The sequence below is a fragment of the Balearica regulorum genome, chromosome 31, assembly GCF_011004875.1.
Source record: "Balearica regulorum gibbericeps isolate bBalReg1 chromosome 31, bBalReg1.pri, whole genome shotgun sequence".
Classification (NCBI taxonomy): Eukaryota; Metazoa; Chordata; class Aves; order Gruiformes; family Gruidae; genus Balearica; species Balearica regulorum.
Window position 1 is genome coordinate 553,647 of NC_046214.1, and position 14,684 is coordinate 568,330.

At 61.5% G+C, this 14,684-nt stretch overlaps 1 protein-coding gene and 1 pseudogene across 1 annotated transcript; one reads left to right on the plus strand and one right to left on the minus strand.

Moving 5' to 3' along the window:
- LOC142598829 (scavenger receptor cysteine-rich type 1 protein M130-like) overlaps window positions 1-14,684 on the minus strand; it is a 351,168-nt pseudogene that overhangs the window by 221,494 nt on the left and 114,990 nt on the right.
- On the plus strand, window positions 4,058-13,536 carry LOC142598838 (antigen WC1.1-like). Its single transcript, XM_075738264.1, has 14 exons — window positions 4,058-4,356; window positions 5,692-6,000; window positions 6,229-6,543; window positions 7,458-7,784; window positions 7,870-8,184; window positions 9,033-9,347; window positions 9,838-9,900; window positions 9,984-10,298; window positions 10,715-10,750; window positions 11,043-11,180; window positions 11,941-12,036; window positions 12,473-12,556; window positions 12,765-12,917; window positions 13,168-13,536. Exons 1-14 carry the CDS (start codon window positions 4,146-4,148, stop codon window positions 13,422-13,424), a joined length of 2,934 nt encoding a protein of 977 aa, XP_075594379.1. The 5' UTR covers window positions 4,058-4,145; the 3' UTR covers window positions 13,425-13,536.

A 14,684-nucleotide genomic window follows, 5' to 3' on the forward strand; every position in this document is an offset into this window, starting at 1 on the left:
AATAAACCCTCTCACCCTCTCACATGCCTTCATCCCTTAGCGTGACTGACCAGCTTTGGTTCCCGTCACTGCCTCCCTTCTCGTTTGCCACTCAGGTTTGGGTCCCTGTAGGGTCCTGTCTATGGCTTCCTCCTTTGCTCACTGTTTTAGGATCCCATGTTGCACTGAAACAGGTCCTTGACCAGATACTCCGAAGGGATCAGACACGCTCCTGCCACACCCCCACAGACAGATGAGAGGAAGAGAGGCTTTGGCTGGATGCCGTGAGCGACAGTAAACTATGGATGCTGCTGGTGCAGGTGCCGGCAGTCCCACACCCCCAGAGCGAGGGGTCCTTTTGTGACGGTGTCAGACGGTGACTCCAGGCGGTGCTGGGGCAGCTGCAGGTTCCCCAGGAGGAGAAGCTCAGACAAGCTGCCCCCAGAGCTCCACCAGGGCCGGTGTTTCCTGTCAGCTGAAGGACCCGTCTGTTCTGTGAGACAGTCCCACACGGGCTCTGGAGATGGGAGGGAACTGGAGGCTCTCCCAGCTCTGGCGGCCCAGCTCTGGCTGGGCTGTTTGTCCCTCCCTGGGTGCCTTCCTGGTGCGCCGGGGGATCCCTGCCCTGGAACACGCCAGGAGCACAGGCACCACTGCTATGGGAGACACGCCGCTGCAGCTGCCCCGCCCACCAGCTGCCGGGGGAAGTCCCGCCCCCTCCCAGCAGCCGCAGGGGCCACTTGCCCTGCAAGTCCCTCTCCTCTGCTGGGCATGTGCTCTGCTGGGATTGGCTGGCAGCACCGGCCACCCCTGCCGGGTTACATCAGACCCGGAAGGCCCTTCCCCTACACACACCGCGGCCGCCATTTTGCTCTGGCCACCCTTCCAGGACAGTGGGTGCTGCCATTCCGTGGCCATGAGCCGCCATCTTGGTGAACGGCATACTGCTCTGTGATTGGCTAATGGCCATTTCTTGACACAGTCACCCCCGTGTGTTCTCAAGCAGCCCCTGTGATTGGTTGGCAGGACCGGTCGCCCTGTCCTGCTGTCCTCAGGGGCACGTCACAAAGGAAGCGCCCTGTCATTACATCCAGGGAGGAGGCCGCTTCTGCCTGCCTCCTTTCATCCTGCCTGGTGATTGGCTGGCAGGCCTTTGTTGACAGCATCATAGCCAGGTGTTCTCAGGCAGCCTTGCAATTGGCTGCCTGTGTCCTTTGGACCAGGAAGTGCTCAAATAGGAAAAGAGATACCATATACAAGATATATAGAAAGAGATTTATAGCAAGGGGTGTATAATTGTATTAATAATTTTATTTATTTATTTTTAAATAGATACAGTACTTTATATCATTAATTATAATAATTATAATATATTTTATATCCTATTAATTATATTAATTATGTTAAAATGTGTTTTTTCCATAAACATTTCTAAAGCTACAGGAACAGCTTGTTAGGTCACAGCTGCTGGAGTAGCTGATAGGCCAAGAGTAGCCTCATGGCTTGCATAGGTGCTTGTGAGGTCCCTGGAGACTGGATACCTCAACAACGAGTACATGGCATATAGGAGGATATGTGCTTGTGAGGTCACTTTCAGCTGAGGAGCTGATAGGCCCGGAGCAGGCCCATGGACTGTGTAGGTTGTTGTGAGGTCACTGCTTCACGAATAGCTGACAGGGCAGGAGCAGGCCCATAGACTGTGTGGGTGGTTGTGAAGTCACTGGTTCCCAAGTAGCTGATAGGCCAGGCGAAGACTAAAAGCTTGTGTAGGGGTTGGTGAGATCATTAGTGCCTCAGCACTTGATAGGCCAGGAGAAGGCCCATGGGCTGTGCAGGTTCCCATCAGGTCTCTCTTGCCTGAGGAGCTGATAGGCCAGGAGCAGGCTTATGGGTACTGTAGGTGCTTGTGAGGCTCCTGGTGCCTAAGGAGGTGATAGGCCAGGAGCTGGCGGATGTCTGGTGAATGTCCTTGTGATGTCAGTGGTGCCTGAGTACCTCATAAGCCAGGAACAGGCACATGGCAGTGGTAGATGCTATGACATCACCTGTGGCTGAGTAGTGGATAGGCCAGGAGTATGCCCATGGCTTGTGCATGAGCTCGTCATTTCCGTGGCAGTGGAGTAGCTTTTAGTCCAAGAGCAGGGATATGGCTTGTGTGGGTGCTTCTGATGTCATCAAAATAACCATTTAGACCCCACCCAAATAGGGCTTTTTGGAAGACCCAACAGTAGCAGAAGCCTGTACACAGCGCACACACACACAAACATACGTGTGACAATGTGACCCATGAGCACACAGCAGCAGGAGTAGGAGGGTGTGAGGTCACGGTCACTGTAACTCCTGAGCAGAGAGCGCTGGCAGTGGGAGGGATGTGAGGTCAGCGTCAGTATAAGTGCTGCTCAGAGAGCGGTGGCACTAGGAGGGTGTGAGGTGACATCAGTGATGGCAGCCTGTGGCCGTGTGGCTCGGTGCTGAGCGGGCGTGTGCATCAGAGGGGCATGCTGGGGGCCGGGAGCTGCCCAGCCCCGTGCCTGTGAGGCCGAAGGAGCAGCCCCTGCAGCCCTGGCTGGAGCAGTCGGGGTGGGGGTGGCTCGGGGGCCCCGCAGGGTTGTGCCTGGGCACGGTGCCGGGAGGAAACCACAGACTGCCTGCCGGGGCGCTGTGGGGGGAGCATGGCGAGCGCTGCCAGGCCACGTGGGCTGTGGTTTGTGCACCTGCAGGCTCCAGCTCCTGATCTGCCTGCGTGGAATAACGGCCCCTGGGTGACACGCGGAGAGTCAGGGACACGTCTGAGCCTCGGGGCTACGTGTCTGCTGCCAGGGCAGGGACATGTCCCAGCTCGGGCTCCTGCGAGGGACCCGCCGTGGGGCTCTGTGGGGAGGGACGGGCGAGTCAGCCCTCCTGGCATGGAGCTCTTCCCCTGGCCGAGGACTTTTCCCAGCTGCTACTCCCAACACAGCGGGGGCTGTAGCAGGGGCAGGGGCTGTTTCCTTTCCAAGCTGACACAGACCCCAGAGCAGTCCCAGCTCCGTGGTTCCCATGGCTTGGCAGTGCCTGGACACTCACGCCTTGGCTTCTTGAGTGAGCCCAGCAGAGGAGATGCTCATTGCTCCCTGTGCCCACAGCAGGGGTCAAGGGGTGACAGACCCATTTCCCCTCCACACCCAGCTTGCCCTGTGAGGATCCCCCGATGCAGCGACCATGACACCCACAGCGAGACATCTATGTCCCTCATATATGGTCATGAACGGCGCTGGAGAAGTTCATTGGAGGGCTTGGCTGTGTCGGAGGGGAGATCGCTCCCGATAACGTCTAAAAAGGTGCTGCTGCTTCGATTGGCTCCTCCTGCAGCTGGGTCATCATTGACAGAGATATATTGCCCTCCCATCATCATTGTCCCCGTGAGTCCCCAGGAGGCGTGAGAGGGAGTGGGGTGCCGCAGGGCTGTGCCAGCAGGGCAGGAGGCTGAGGCTGGGGATGGACGGACTCCTGTCCCCTCAGGTTCTGTGGCTGCTCCTCTGGGTGCAGCTGTGCAGGGGTAAGTGCCGACATTATTGTCCAAGAGATGGGGCCAGCGGGCAGCAGTGGGGTCATCGGGACACGTCTGGGAATGGGGTTGCTTTGAAGGTGCTGCTGAGGTGAGGGGCAGATGTTGCTCAAGTCGATGGAACTTCTGCCTTTGCCTGTGCCTCTCTGGGTGGGAGAGGGAGCTGTGGGCCTGTGGGCACAGGGCTGTACAGGGGTTTCTGGGCTGGTGAGGAGACGGTGCCCTGTGTAGGGCTGGGCATGGTGTTCGGGTGGGCATGGGCAGGGGGGTGTTTTGGTGGGAGGAGGTGCCACAGGCTGTGGGGTGGTGAATGGCTGAGCAGGGCCAGAGCTGGGCACCTCCAGCCCTTTGCAGCCTGTGGAGAGAAAAGGGACCCTGACACTGCCGTGGGGACAGCGTGGAAGGGGGAGGGTTCCCACACTGGTGCCTGTGACTCAGCTTTGTCAGGAGGGACCTCCAGAGCTGAAGTCTGGGGCTCGGTGCTCTCCTCACCATTCTCATTTTGGTGTTTGAAGGGGCTGCGGAGGTGAGGCTGGAAAATGGTGGCAGACGCTGTGCTGGAAGAGTGGAGGTGAAACAAGAGGGCCAGTGGGGGACCGTGTGTAGTTATGACTGGGACATGTCTGATGCTGCAGTGGTTTGCAAGCAGCTGGGCTGTGGGTCTGCTGTTCAAGCACATTGGAATGCACACTTTGGGCCAGGATCTGGCCCCATTTGGATGTCTGATGTTGAGTGTCGTGGCACTGAGTCTGCCCTCTCTGACTGCAAAATCACAGGAAGGAATAAACGGTACTGTGTTCATTCTCGGGATGCTGGAGTGACATGTTCAGGTAAGGGGCCAGCCCGTTCCCCACCTTTGTGGCCGTAATGGTGGAAAGGACCTGGCTGTGCCCTCAGGGAAACAAGGGGGTGCTGGAGAAGGGCCCGGTGAGGCCAGTCACACTGCTGAGCTGGGGCTGTCATTGCTGGTTTCCCTGGTCCCTGAGGAAAGCCCAGGGGGAACCTGCCACTGCCTGAGCCCTGATGTGGCTCAGCCCACCCTCCGTGGGTGCCTGGGGCTGGGAGATGAATGCCCACCCTGCCCCGCAGTCTCTGTTGGTTCCCAACTTTCTCCTCCTGTTCACACAGGAGGTGTCTGGCAGCACCAAGGACATGTTTCCCTCATGCCAGAGGCGCTGAGAGCAGCTCACATGGCCACTCACAGCCCCAGGGAAGGGCCCAGGGTGGCCGGGGACTGTTGGGTTGTGTTCCCTGGCAGGCTCGAGTCCCCCAAAGCAGAGGGTCTGCTGAGAGGGGAGGATCACTGGGCTTGGGCAGAAGAGCAGGGTGGCCCACAGCCACCTCATTCCTCTTCCAGGGTCACCCCATGAGAGCCAGCCCAGAGGGAAACACCCCTGTGCAGGCAGTGCTGACCTGCTGCCCAGCCTCTCCTGCCTACCCCAGCCCCTGGCTGCCCTGCGTCACAGGGCATTGGCCAGCACTTGCTGGCTCTCCTTGGTGCCTGTCCTTGCACTGGGAGCTCGTGTCATCCCAGGGCTGCTCCTCTGCCCGCTCTCCTGCCTTCTGACCAGCCGTTGGCCAGGGCTGTGCAGGCCTGGCAGTGCACTCTGGCCCTGGCTGAGGACCCTCCCCGGGCAGGTGCTGGAGCTGAGGGCTGGTGCAGACAGTGACTGTAGGTACACCCGCACTGCATCTGTGCCCTGTGACATGTCCCATCTCCCAGCAGTGCCCCAACAGCCCAAGAACCATCTGGGACTGGGCTGCATTTCTGGTGGCTCCAAGGGCTTCCTGTGCCTGGCCCTGAGCTGGGTGGGGCAGAGCAGGCTGCAACAGCCAACAGCACCTGGGCCCATCTCCTTGGGGCCAAGAGCTGTGGGTGCTGCAGGGCCTGGGGCCAGTTCCTGGCAGCCCAGGGTCTCCAGAATAGCAGCAGTTGATCTAAGTGGTGCCTGTGGATTTGGGAGAAAAGCCAGCCCCTGAGTGCTGTGCTGATTTCTGAAGAGTGGAATGGGGTCTCTGGTGTGTTTGTTCCATCAGCACCCACTGGCAGCTGCTGGGATGGTTGTGAGGCTCTTTGCCTGTGGCTGCCTTGGAGATGAGGTGAGGCATGGTCAGGCAACTGCCAGAGGGCTCTGGGACCTCACAGGGGCCTTTGGTTGCTCCAGGATTTGTCCAGCTGGTTGGAGGGGACAGCCCCTGCTCAGGACGAGTGGAGATCCGTGACGGGAACCAGTGGAAAACTGTCTGTGACTCAGACTTTGGTCCCAAAGCTGCTGACGTGATCTGTGGGGAGCTGCAGTGCGGCGTAGCCCTGTCCATGCCTGGGGCAGCTCATTTTGGAAAAGGTGTTGGTTCCATCTGGGACAGAGAGCTGCAGTGTTTGGGGAATGAATCCCTTCTCGCCTCCTGCCCAAGAGGGCCCTCCAGGGACCAGCCCTGCACCCACGCCAACGATGCTGGTGTCACCTGCACAAGTAAGGACTCAGGATGGGGTGTTGAATGCTGAGTGTGAGCTGGGGACGGGGAGCAGGACGGGGCCTGTGCTGTGCTGGGTGTGAAGGCAGGAGGGGTGATGTGGTTTTCTGCAGCGCCAAGACACTGCAGAAGGAGCAGAAAAGGAAGGCTGTTCCTGTGGCCTGTCCTCCAGCTACCGATGTTGTAAGAGCACCAACGCAGCCTCTCTCATCTTCCTCTGTCCCCAGAGTACACAGGGTTCAGGCTGGTGAATGGCAGCACAGACTGTGATGGGAGGGTGGAGGTCCAGGTCCTGGGGACCTGGGGCACCCTCTGTGCTTCCCGTTGGGACCTCTTGGACGCCCATGTTCTCTGTCGCCACCTCAACTGTGGGTTTGCTGAGTCCATTCCTGGAGGAGGGCATTTTGGGAGAGGCACGGGCCCCACCTGGAGAGAGTCATTCCACTGTGATGGGACTGAAGGCCACCTGGGACAGTGCCCAGTGACTGCCCTGGGAGCCTCACCATGCTCCCAGGAGAATGTCGCTGCTGTCATTTGCTCAGGTGAGTGCTGGGAACACACTGTGTTGACTCCATTTTCCCCTTGGCTGTGACATGGACGCCCAAAGCAAGGGACCCCATGGCAGCAGCAGGGTGAATTTCTGCCTGGAGAAACCCCAGCTTCACCAGGAGTGATGTGGAGAGGTTGATGTGCTCAGACTGAGAACTCTGATGTGGGAGAGCTGAGGACTGAGCCAGGCCTGGGGTCCCCTGCTCTCATGCTGCGGGACAGGCCCAGGATGGGGCTGTGGGGCTCAGCTCCATCCCTCCAGCTGCAGACAGCCCTGTCCCAGCCCCACAGAGAGTCCCACAGAACCCAATCCCACACCCAGAGGGTCTGACCGCATGTCCCCAGCAGCAGCAGCAGCAGCAGCAGCAGAGCAGGGGTGTGAGCTGCAGAGCAGGACTGGGCTTTGCCCTGGCTTCTGCTCAGCACAAGACCCAACCTGGTCCTGTTTGGTCAGAAAGGGGCCCCTCGCTCTACCCCCTGCCAGGGACACTGGCTCCCAGTCCCCATTCCCCAGGGGTGCAGAGAGGGACAGAGACGTGTGTGCTGCCCCGTGTCTCAGCAGTGCCAGTGCCAGCACTGAGGTTGGGCAAGGCTTGTCCTGGTGCTGCCCATCCCCAGGCCATTGCACCACCTGCTGCTCCCTCCTGCGGGAGCTGCCCCATCTGCCTCAGCAGGGACGTGCTGGGTGGTTCTGCCCCAGCAAGAGCACAGAGAGGGTCTTGCCCAGGAAGGCTCAGGGACTGGGAAACCAGCCCTGTGGAAACCTGCTCCTGAAGCTCACTGCAGAGGGCTGGGGGCAGACAGGTTAGCTTCAGGGCACCGTGAGGTTTCCAGAGCCTGGAGAAGCACCTCAGGTTCCTGGGCTCTCTGGTGCTGCTGCGGGCTGGGGCATGGCTGCTCTCCCCAGGCTCAGCCAGCTCTGCATCCCTGCGGCTGGTGGGTGGAGGGAGCCGGTGTGACGGGCGAGTGGAGATCTTCCAGCGCGGGACATGGGGCAGAGTCCTGGATGACGAGTGGGACATGCAGGAGGCCAGCGTGGTGTGCCGGCAGCTGCGGTGCGGAGAGGCAGAGACAGCCTACAACCCCCCGAAGCCTGAGAGAGGGACAGGTCCCGTGGGGCTGCGAGGGGTGCGGTGCGCAGGGCGTGAGGACAACCTGACCCTCTGCAACACCTCCGTGCCCGAGAGCATGCTGTCAGCAAGGATTGCAGAGGACGTGGGGGTCATTTGCTGGGGTGAGTGGCACTGCTGGGGCCCCCCAGGCTCTGGGCTTGGTGGGCACCACCCCCTGACAGCAGCCGGGGTTTCTTCCCACTGCAGGGAGCCGGCAGGTCCGGCTGGTGAACGGGTCCGGGCGCTGTGCTGGGAGAGTGGAGATCTACTACCGGGGCAGCTGGGGGACCGTCTGCGATGATGGCTGGGACCTGCCCGATGCCACCATCGTTTGCCACCAGCTGGGCTGCGGAGGGGCGGTGGAGGCGGTTGGCTCTGCTCGGTTTGGGGAAGGCTCCGGGCAGATCTGGCTGGAGAGCGTGAACTGCTCCGGGGCCGAAGCTGCTCTCTGGGACTGCCCGGCAGGGTCCTGGGGGAAGCACGACTGCGGGCACAAAGAGGACGCAGGAGTCGTCTGCTCAGGTCTGTGCTGGGAGCTGTGGTGGGAGCCCAGTGCCTGGGGAGGCCGGGCCAAGGGGAGAGCCGGCAACGCTCGAGGCTGTCCCTGGCTGCCTCTGAGCCCCTGCCCAAGCCCATCCTGGGGACACCCACCCACACACAGGTCCCCTCAGTCCCACTGGGGGTCTCTGAGGAGCTCAATTGTGCCCAAGGCTTAGTGGGGAGGGCAGGGGTGTCTGTCCATCAGGGACTTGTTGGAGAGAGTCCAGAGGAGGGCCACAAAGCTGATGAGAGGGCTGGAGCACCTCTCCTATGAGGACAGGCTGAGAGAGTTGGGATTGTTCAGCCTGGAGAAAAGGCGGCTCCGGGGAGATCTAATTGCAGCTTACCAGTACCTGAAGGGGGCCTACAGGAAAGATGGTGAGGGACTGTTCATCAGGGAGTGTAGTGACAGGACAAGGGGTAATGGGTTTAAGCTGAAGGAGGGTCGATTTAGATTAGATGTTAGAAAGCAATTCTTTACTGTTAGAGTGGTGAGGCCCTGGAACAGGTTGCCCAGAGAGGTTGTGGATGGCCCATCCCTGGAAGTGTTTAAAGGCCACGTTGGATGAGGCTTTGGGCAACGTGGTCTACTGGAGGGTGTGCCTGTCCGCAGCAGGGGGGTTGGAACTAGATGATCTTTGAGATCCCTTCCAACCCTAACCATTTGATGATTCTAGGATTCTGTGATTCTATGAATTTTCTCTGCCCATGGGTGCAAGGGGGACTTGCTGGCCGTGCCTTTGCCTGGCTGAGTGCATTGGGGCTGCAGGGGTACCCCTGCTCTCACAGCTCCAGACCAGCCTGTTCCCCCTCGGTGCCTTTCCTCCCAGAGTTCGTGGCCCTGAGGCTGGAGAACAGCACCACCTGCTCCGGGCGCCTGCAGGTTTTCTATAACGGGACATGGGGGAGCGTTTGCTCCAACTCAATGACTCCCAAAACGGTGTCGCTGGCCTGTAAGGAGCTGGGCTGCGGGGATGCAAAATCCTTGGAACGATACCCGACCTCTGGCAGGCTGACTGGCCCCGCCTGGCTGGATCGCGTGGAGTGTGGGGAGAGAAACAGCTCCTTCTGGCAGTGTCCCTCCGCTCCCTGGGACCCAGAGTCCTGCGATGACCTGCGAGATGAGACCCACCTCACCTGCAATGGTAACTCTGAGCCACCCGGGCACCAGCATCCCCAGCTCCTGCTCCCTGCTGGGCATTGTCAAAGGCAGAGACAAAGCCCACAGGGGCTTTTCCTTCCCATGCCAGACCCTCCTGCTGCTGCTGCTGCTGCTGGTGGTGGTGGCACAAAGGGGACTTCAGCTCTCAGAGCCCCACACAGTCACCAGCAGTTGCCAGCCGGGCTCCCAGCAGTGCCTGGGGGAGGCAGAGGTGTCTCCAGGCAAGGTCTCAGAAGGGACCTGTCAGGGCTCCAAGGAGCGTCCCCTCCTCCTGCTGCTCTGTGAACCAGGCTCCCTTTGGGGCTGAGCAGTCAGGGTCCCCCACCGTGTGCCGTGTGTGTCCCCTGAGTGACCGGGGTTCAGCTGCTGCCGTGAGCGAGGAGGCACAGGGATACGCGAGCAGAACTCAGCCCCGCTGTCTGCCACGCGACCCCCCTGCAGCAGCCCCTTCACCGCTGCATTTCCTTCTCCAGGGAGACAGCCAGAAACGCCCCCGGCCCTGGGGGCCACGTGCCCAAACTCCACGAGCTGCACAGGTAGCTGCTCCTCTGCATGCCTGTCTCAGCTGGCAGGGCTCTGCCTGCTGTCCCGTGCCCTAAGAGGTCTCTGCCTTCTCCAGACAGGGAGAAGATTCGTGCCGTGGGAGGCGAGAATGGGTGCTCGGGCAGAGTGGAGGTGTGGCACCGTGGCTCCTGGGGGACGGTGTGCGACGACTCCTGGGACATGCAGGATGCCGAGGTGGCATGCAGGCAGCTGGGCTGTGGCCCCGCAGTGTCTGCCCTGGGCAAGGCTGCCTTTGGGGAGGGGACGGGCCCCATCTGGCTGGAGCAGGTGGAGTGCCAGGGGACAGAGCCGTCTCTGCAGGACTGCTGGGCCCGGCCTGGGGACAGCGGTGCCTGCCGGCATAAGGAGGACGCTGCCGTGAACTGCTCGGGTGAGGGGCAGGGCTGGGACCCCTAACGTGGATATTGGCAAGGAGCTGGGGCAGGCGTTTTCCCCGCTGGGTCCCAGCATGGCTGTAGAGCTCCTGAGAGCAAGGCTGTCCGTGCAGAGCCTGGGAGCCTGGTGCCAAGTGGGCAGCAGCTTCTGTGGGGCTGGATGTCCTCCAGCCTCTGCCCACAGGGCCCTGCAGCCCCCAGGGGCATCTTCCGGGCTGCCTGCACTGTCCTGCCCATGGCCCTGGGCTCCTTCCTGGCCACCCTGACCAGCCCCACAGGAGGGACACGTTGGGTGGGATGTGTCAGGGATGTCCGTACATGTGCACACACACACACGGGGTACCAGAGAGGAGGCTGCCTGGTACCTGCACACCCAGCCTCTCGGCCCAGCTCTCCTTCTCCTCCTCTGCAGCTGCACCCAGGACGGCAGCACCAACCCCCAAAGCAGGTAAGCTGTCCTCCCTGTCAGTGCTGGGTCTTCCCAGGGCCAGGCTGTGACCCACAGCTGGAGGGAAGGGGCTCCTTGCCGGGGTGTGAAACTCCCAAGAGGTGTCACCGGGTTAGCGGTGGGGGGGGGGGGGGTTCAGGAGGGCTGTCATTACCCGGTAGGGTGGGAGCTTCCCCATCACTCCTCCCCTGGGGTCCCTTACCCCCGGTGTAAGGGGGGTCAGGACTGGGCTGTCCCAGCCCCCAGCTCTCCCAGGCCTGCTGCTGCTATTTCTGTGTTCCTGCCCATGCAGATCCCACCCGGGGCCGTCCAACAGGCAGCGGGAGAGTCTCATTGCCCGTCATCATCTGCATCATCCTGGGAGCCCTTCTCTGCCTGCTCCTGGCCCTCCTGGCCGGGCAAGCGTGGAGCGCTAGGGCTGGGCGCAGAGGTGGGTCCTTCCCGCGCGGTCCCAGGGGAAGATGCCTCCTGGCAAGGCCAGGGGTGCTGTGGGGTGTCAGTGAGGGGTACAGGCAGAGCTGGGGGGACCAGAGTGTGTGCTGCCTGCATTCCCATGTACAGCCCCATTGACTGCCTGACCGTGGGCCACCAGCAGCAAGGGGTAGAGAGAGTCCAGACTCGGGGGGAGTTAGGGATGGGGCAAGGAGAGCAATGGCCGAGCTGTGCTGGGGGCGATGGGAGCAGAGGGGAGACAGGTGAGGCTGTGCCACTGGCAGTGCTCTGGTCAGCTCTGGAGGGGGCTGTGGGGCAGGGGAGATGCTGGGAGAAGCATGGGACAGCAGGGTCCATCCCTGTGGCATCAGGCCCCCAGGCTGTTCCTCCCTCCAACCCTTACTTACTCCCCAGCAGGGCAGGGACTGTGCTATGGATCCATGGGGCAGGGAGGGGGCAGCTCCAGGGGCAGAGGAAAGGCAGGAGCTGCTCCAAGCTCAGCACCAGGGACGTGGCCCAGGGCCCAGAGGGGCACGAGGGCTGTCTCTGAGGGGATGGTGTGAGGGCGTTGCTGTCCCTGACCATCTCCATGGGGACATTGCCCTTCCTGAAGAAGTGTCAGCGGTGACAGGACAGCGCAGTGGGGCTGTGCTGTGGGGCCAGCCCTGGGCTGGCCCAGGGGAAGAGGGCTGCTGGAGCAGAGCAGGATGCCATCCCCTCTCTGCCTGTCCCTGAGCCAGCCCTGCCTCTGTCCGCAGGCTCCGAGAGAGCTTGGGAGCCCTTCCCTGAGGCCCTGTACGAGGAGATCGGTTATAGCCCAGCGTGGGAGAAGCAGGCGAGGTTCAGCAGCTCAGGTGGGTGTGGGTCCCTGAATGGGGGGCACATCTGCAGGGCTCTTTGCCCTGGCCCCCAGCCAAGGCTGACCCCCTGCAGCCCCCTGGCCCATGGTCCCTGCAGCTGTGGGGCTGTGGGGTGTGTGGGGAGAGCAGCCAGGTGGTGGGCGTGGGAGAGGAGCTTCCTCCCCACCAGCTCTGCCCGTCCCAGCCGGGGACAGCCCCTCTCTGCCTGTCCCTGCATCCCACCTGGCACCGGAGGGGTGAGGGAAGGGGCTGTCCTGGGGCAGCTCTGGGAGCCCCTGTGAGAGGGGGTTTGTCCCAGGGGAGCAGGCTGAGTCCTGAGCTCTCCTCCCCACACAGCCCTGGCTCGGTGGGTCCCCTGTCCCCAGCAGCACTGAGCCCAAGCTGGGTCAGCAGAGCGCACTCCCATAACACCTGCATCGCCTCTCTCCAGGCTCCTATTCAGAGGGGTCCCTGACCAAGGTGCAGCCCCAGACCGGGGACGGTGAGGAGGAGGATGGTCCGGGGTCAGCCCCAGGTAATGGGGAGCAGGAAGGGGTGGATCTCTCCTCCCTGAAGACTTGGGATGGACAGCTGTGTCACTGTTAGAGTGGGGAGGACACAGGCGGGTTTCTCCTGTGGTGCTGCCAAAACCAGTGTCTGAGCCCCATGTCTCTGCACATCCTCCCATCCTCTGCTCTGCAGGACGTGTCTTCTCACTGTCACCAACTCTCCTCTCCTTTCAGACATGCTTGTCTTGCCCAGAGGTGACCCAGCGGATGGCTATGATGATGCCAGGGAGGTTTCTGACCCTGGGGAGGATCCTGCCTCTGGTCAGGGAGACTGGGAAATGCCCAGGGCCCCAGAGGAGGGAGCAGGGCCCAGGGATGCACCTGGAGGTGAGAGGGAAAGATAGCGCTGCTGGTTCCTGGGGTGCTGTGCCTTGTGAGAGGTGAATCCTTGCCATACTGAAAGCCCAAAATCCTGGGATGGAGGAATCTGCCCTGGGAGTTTTCCTTGGGGGGACCGGGGGTGGGAGAGGGATCTGACCATCTCAGGACTGGTGAGGAGAAGGGGGGAAGGTGATGTAGAGACCAGGAGGAGCACCTCATGGGACTAAAGTGCAGTGGGCTGCCTTGCTGCCTGCAGGGCCAAAGCTGTGCTCCCAGAGAAGTGCTGGGGCCCCTGGAGCTGAGGGAGATGCCTGGTCCCTGTCCCCGGAGAGCACAGGCTATGACGATGCTGAGGAGGTGTCTCTGGCACATCCCCCTGAGGACACCAAGGCTGTGACACCAAAGCTCAGTGCCCAACAGTCCCTGGGCCCTGGGCCAGGACAGCCCGTCCCTGCCGTGCAGCTGGGTGCAGCCAGGAGGGAGGAGAGGTCTGTGCAGCTGGGAGAGCCGTGAGCACCAGGGAACCGTCTGCCTTTTCCCATGGGCAGCAGAAACAGCCGGGCATTGCCTCTGGTTTTATTCTCCTGTGTTTACCCCCGGCTTCCACATTTGTTCTTATTAAAAGCCTTTGGGGGTATGACCCAGAGCTAGTGCTTGCCTGCCCAGGTGTTGGGGTGTCTCCCTGAGGCTGATCAGGGGGAGCAGAGCACAAGGAGATGGTGGTGAGGAAGGGGCACGTCTTGGGGACAGTGGGTTCAGGGTCAGGCTGTGGAGCTGCGAGAGCCCATGTTCCCTGGGGAATATTCCTGCTGACAGAGACATTTCCATCCTGCCAGCCAGAGCTTCCAGCAAAAATGGCTCTCTGCAAGGTCCCGTGATGCACCCCAGAGGGAGCGCCCATCTCCTCACCCTGGGGTTCCCCAGCTGCTCTTTCCCCCAGGCCCTGCCTGGGCCACACTGGTCCCGTGGCACAGAGGCCATGACAGAGCTGCTGTGTTGGGGTGACACTGGGCTCTGGCCCCACAGAAACGAGCCCTAAGGTGGCTGCAGTGCCCTGAACACCCCATCCAGCCCCAGGGGGTATCACGTCCCATGGATCACCTCCCACAGGGGTTAGGAGGCAGCTCCGCTCCCCACTGTCCTGGCACAGGGTGCAGAGCCACTTGCTGGGGCACATGGGGCTGGGATTGCCCCTTCCCTGGCTCTGCCAGGTGCCCAGTCTCCATGAGCTGCTCCTGCTCCCTTGGGCCCTCACAGACCTTGGAGCAGTGCTGGTAGCTCCCCAGAGCTGCCTCCTTCCTGGGCAGGGACTGTAAGGCCCCACGGCAGCCCTGGGAGCCCCTGGTCCTGCTGCGCTCCAGCCCCCAGCCCTGCCCTCCTGCTGCCTCCCAGGGATGTCAGGGAGGGTTTGTGTGGGGGCAGTACCTGTGTGCAGGTGCAGGGGGGATGAGAGCAGGAGCAATGGGGGGACCTTTCCCTCAGTGCTGTGGGAGGCAGAGGAGAGACAGTCCAGGGGAGGGAGAAGGGATCCCCAGGAGACATGGGCTGCTGCCAAAAGTCATCATCCAGCCCCTGGTCTGGAGAAGGTCATGTCTGGGAGGATGCTAATTTGGGCATATTTCCATGGCAGAGGGTATTTTGTGTCCCTCCCCTAAAGCCGGCCCTGCTGGGAGCTGAGCCAGGGTCCCTCTCCCTGTGCTGGGGCTTTCACCTGCCCCAGCTCCCATGGGCAGAGAAATGACTCACATGAGAACCAGGAAAGGAGAAGGGTTT

Bases quoted from the DNA above. Each gene is read 5' to 3' on its own strand.
- LOC142598838 (XM_075738264.1), top strand. From the start codon at position 4,146: ATGTCTGATGCTGCAGTGGTTTGCAAGCAGCTGGGCTGTGGGTCTGCT. The intron at 6,001-6,228 runs GTAAGGACTCAG...CTCTGTCCCCAG, and splicing joins TGCTGGTGTCACCTGCACAA to AGTACACAGGGTTCAGGCTG. The intron at 12,918-13,167 runs GTGAGAGGGAAA...TGCTGCCTGCAG, and splicing joins GCCCAGGGATGCACCTGGAG to GGCCAAAGCTGTGCTCCCAG.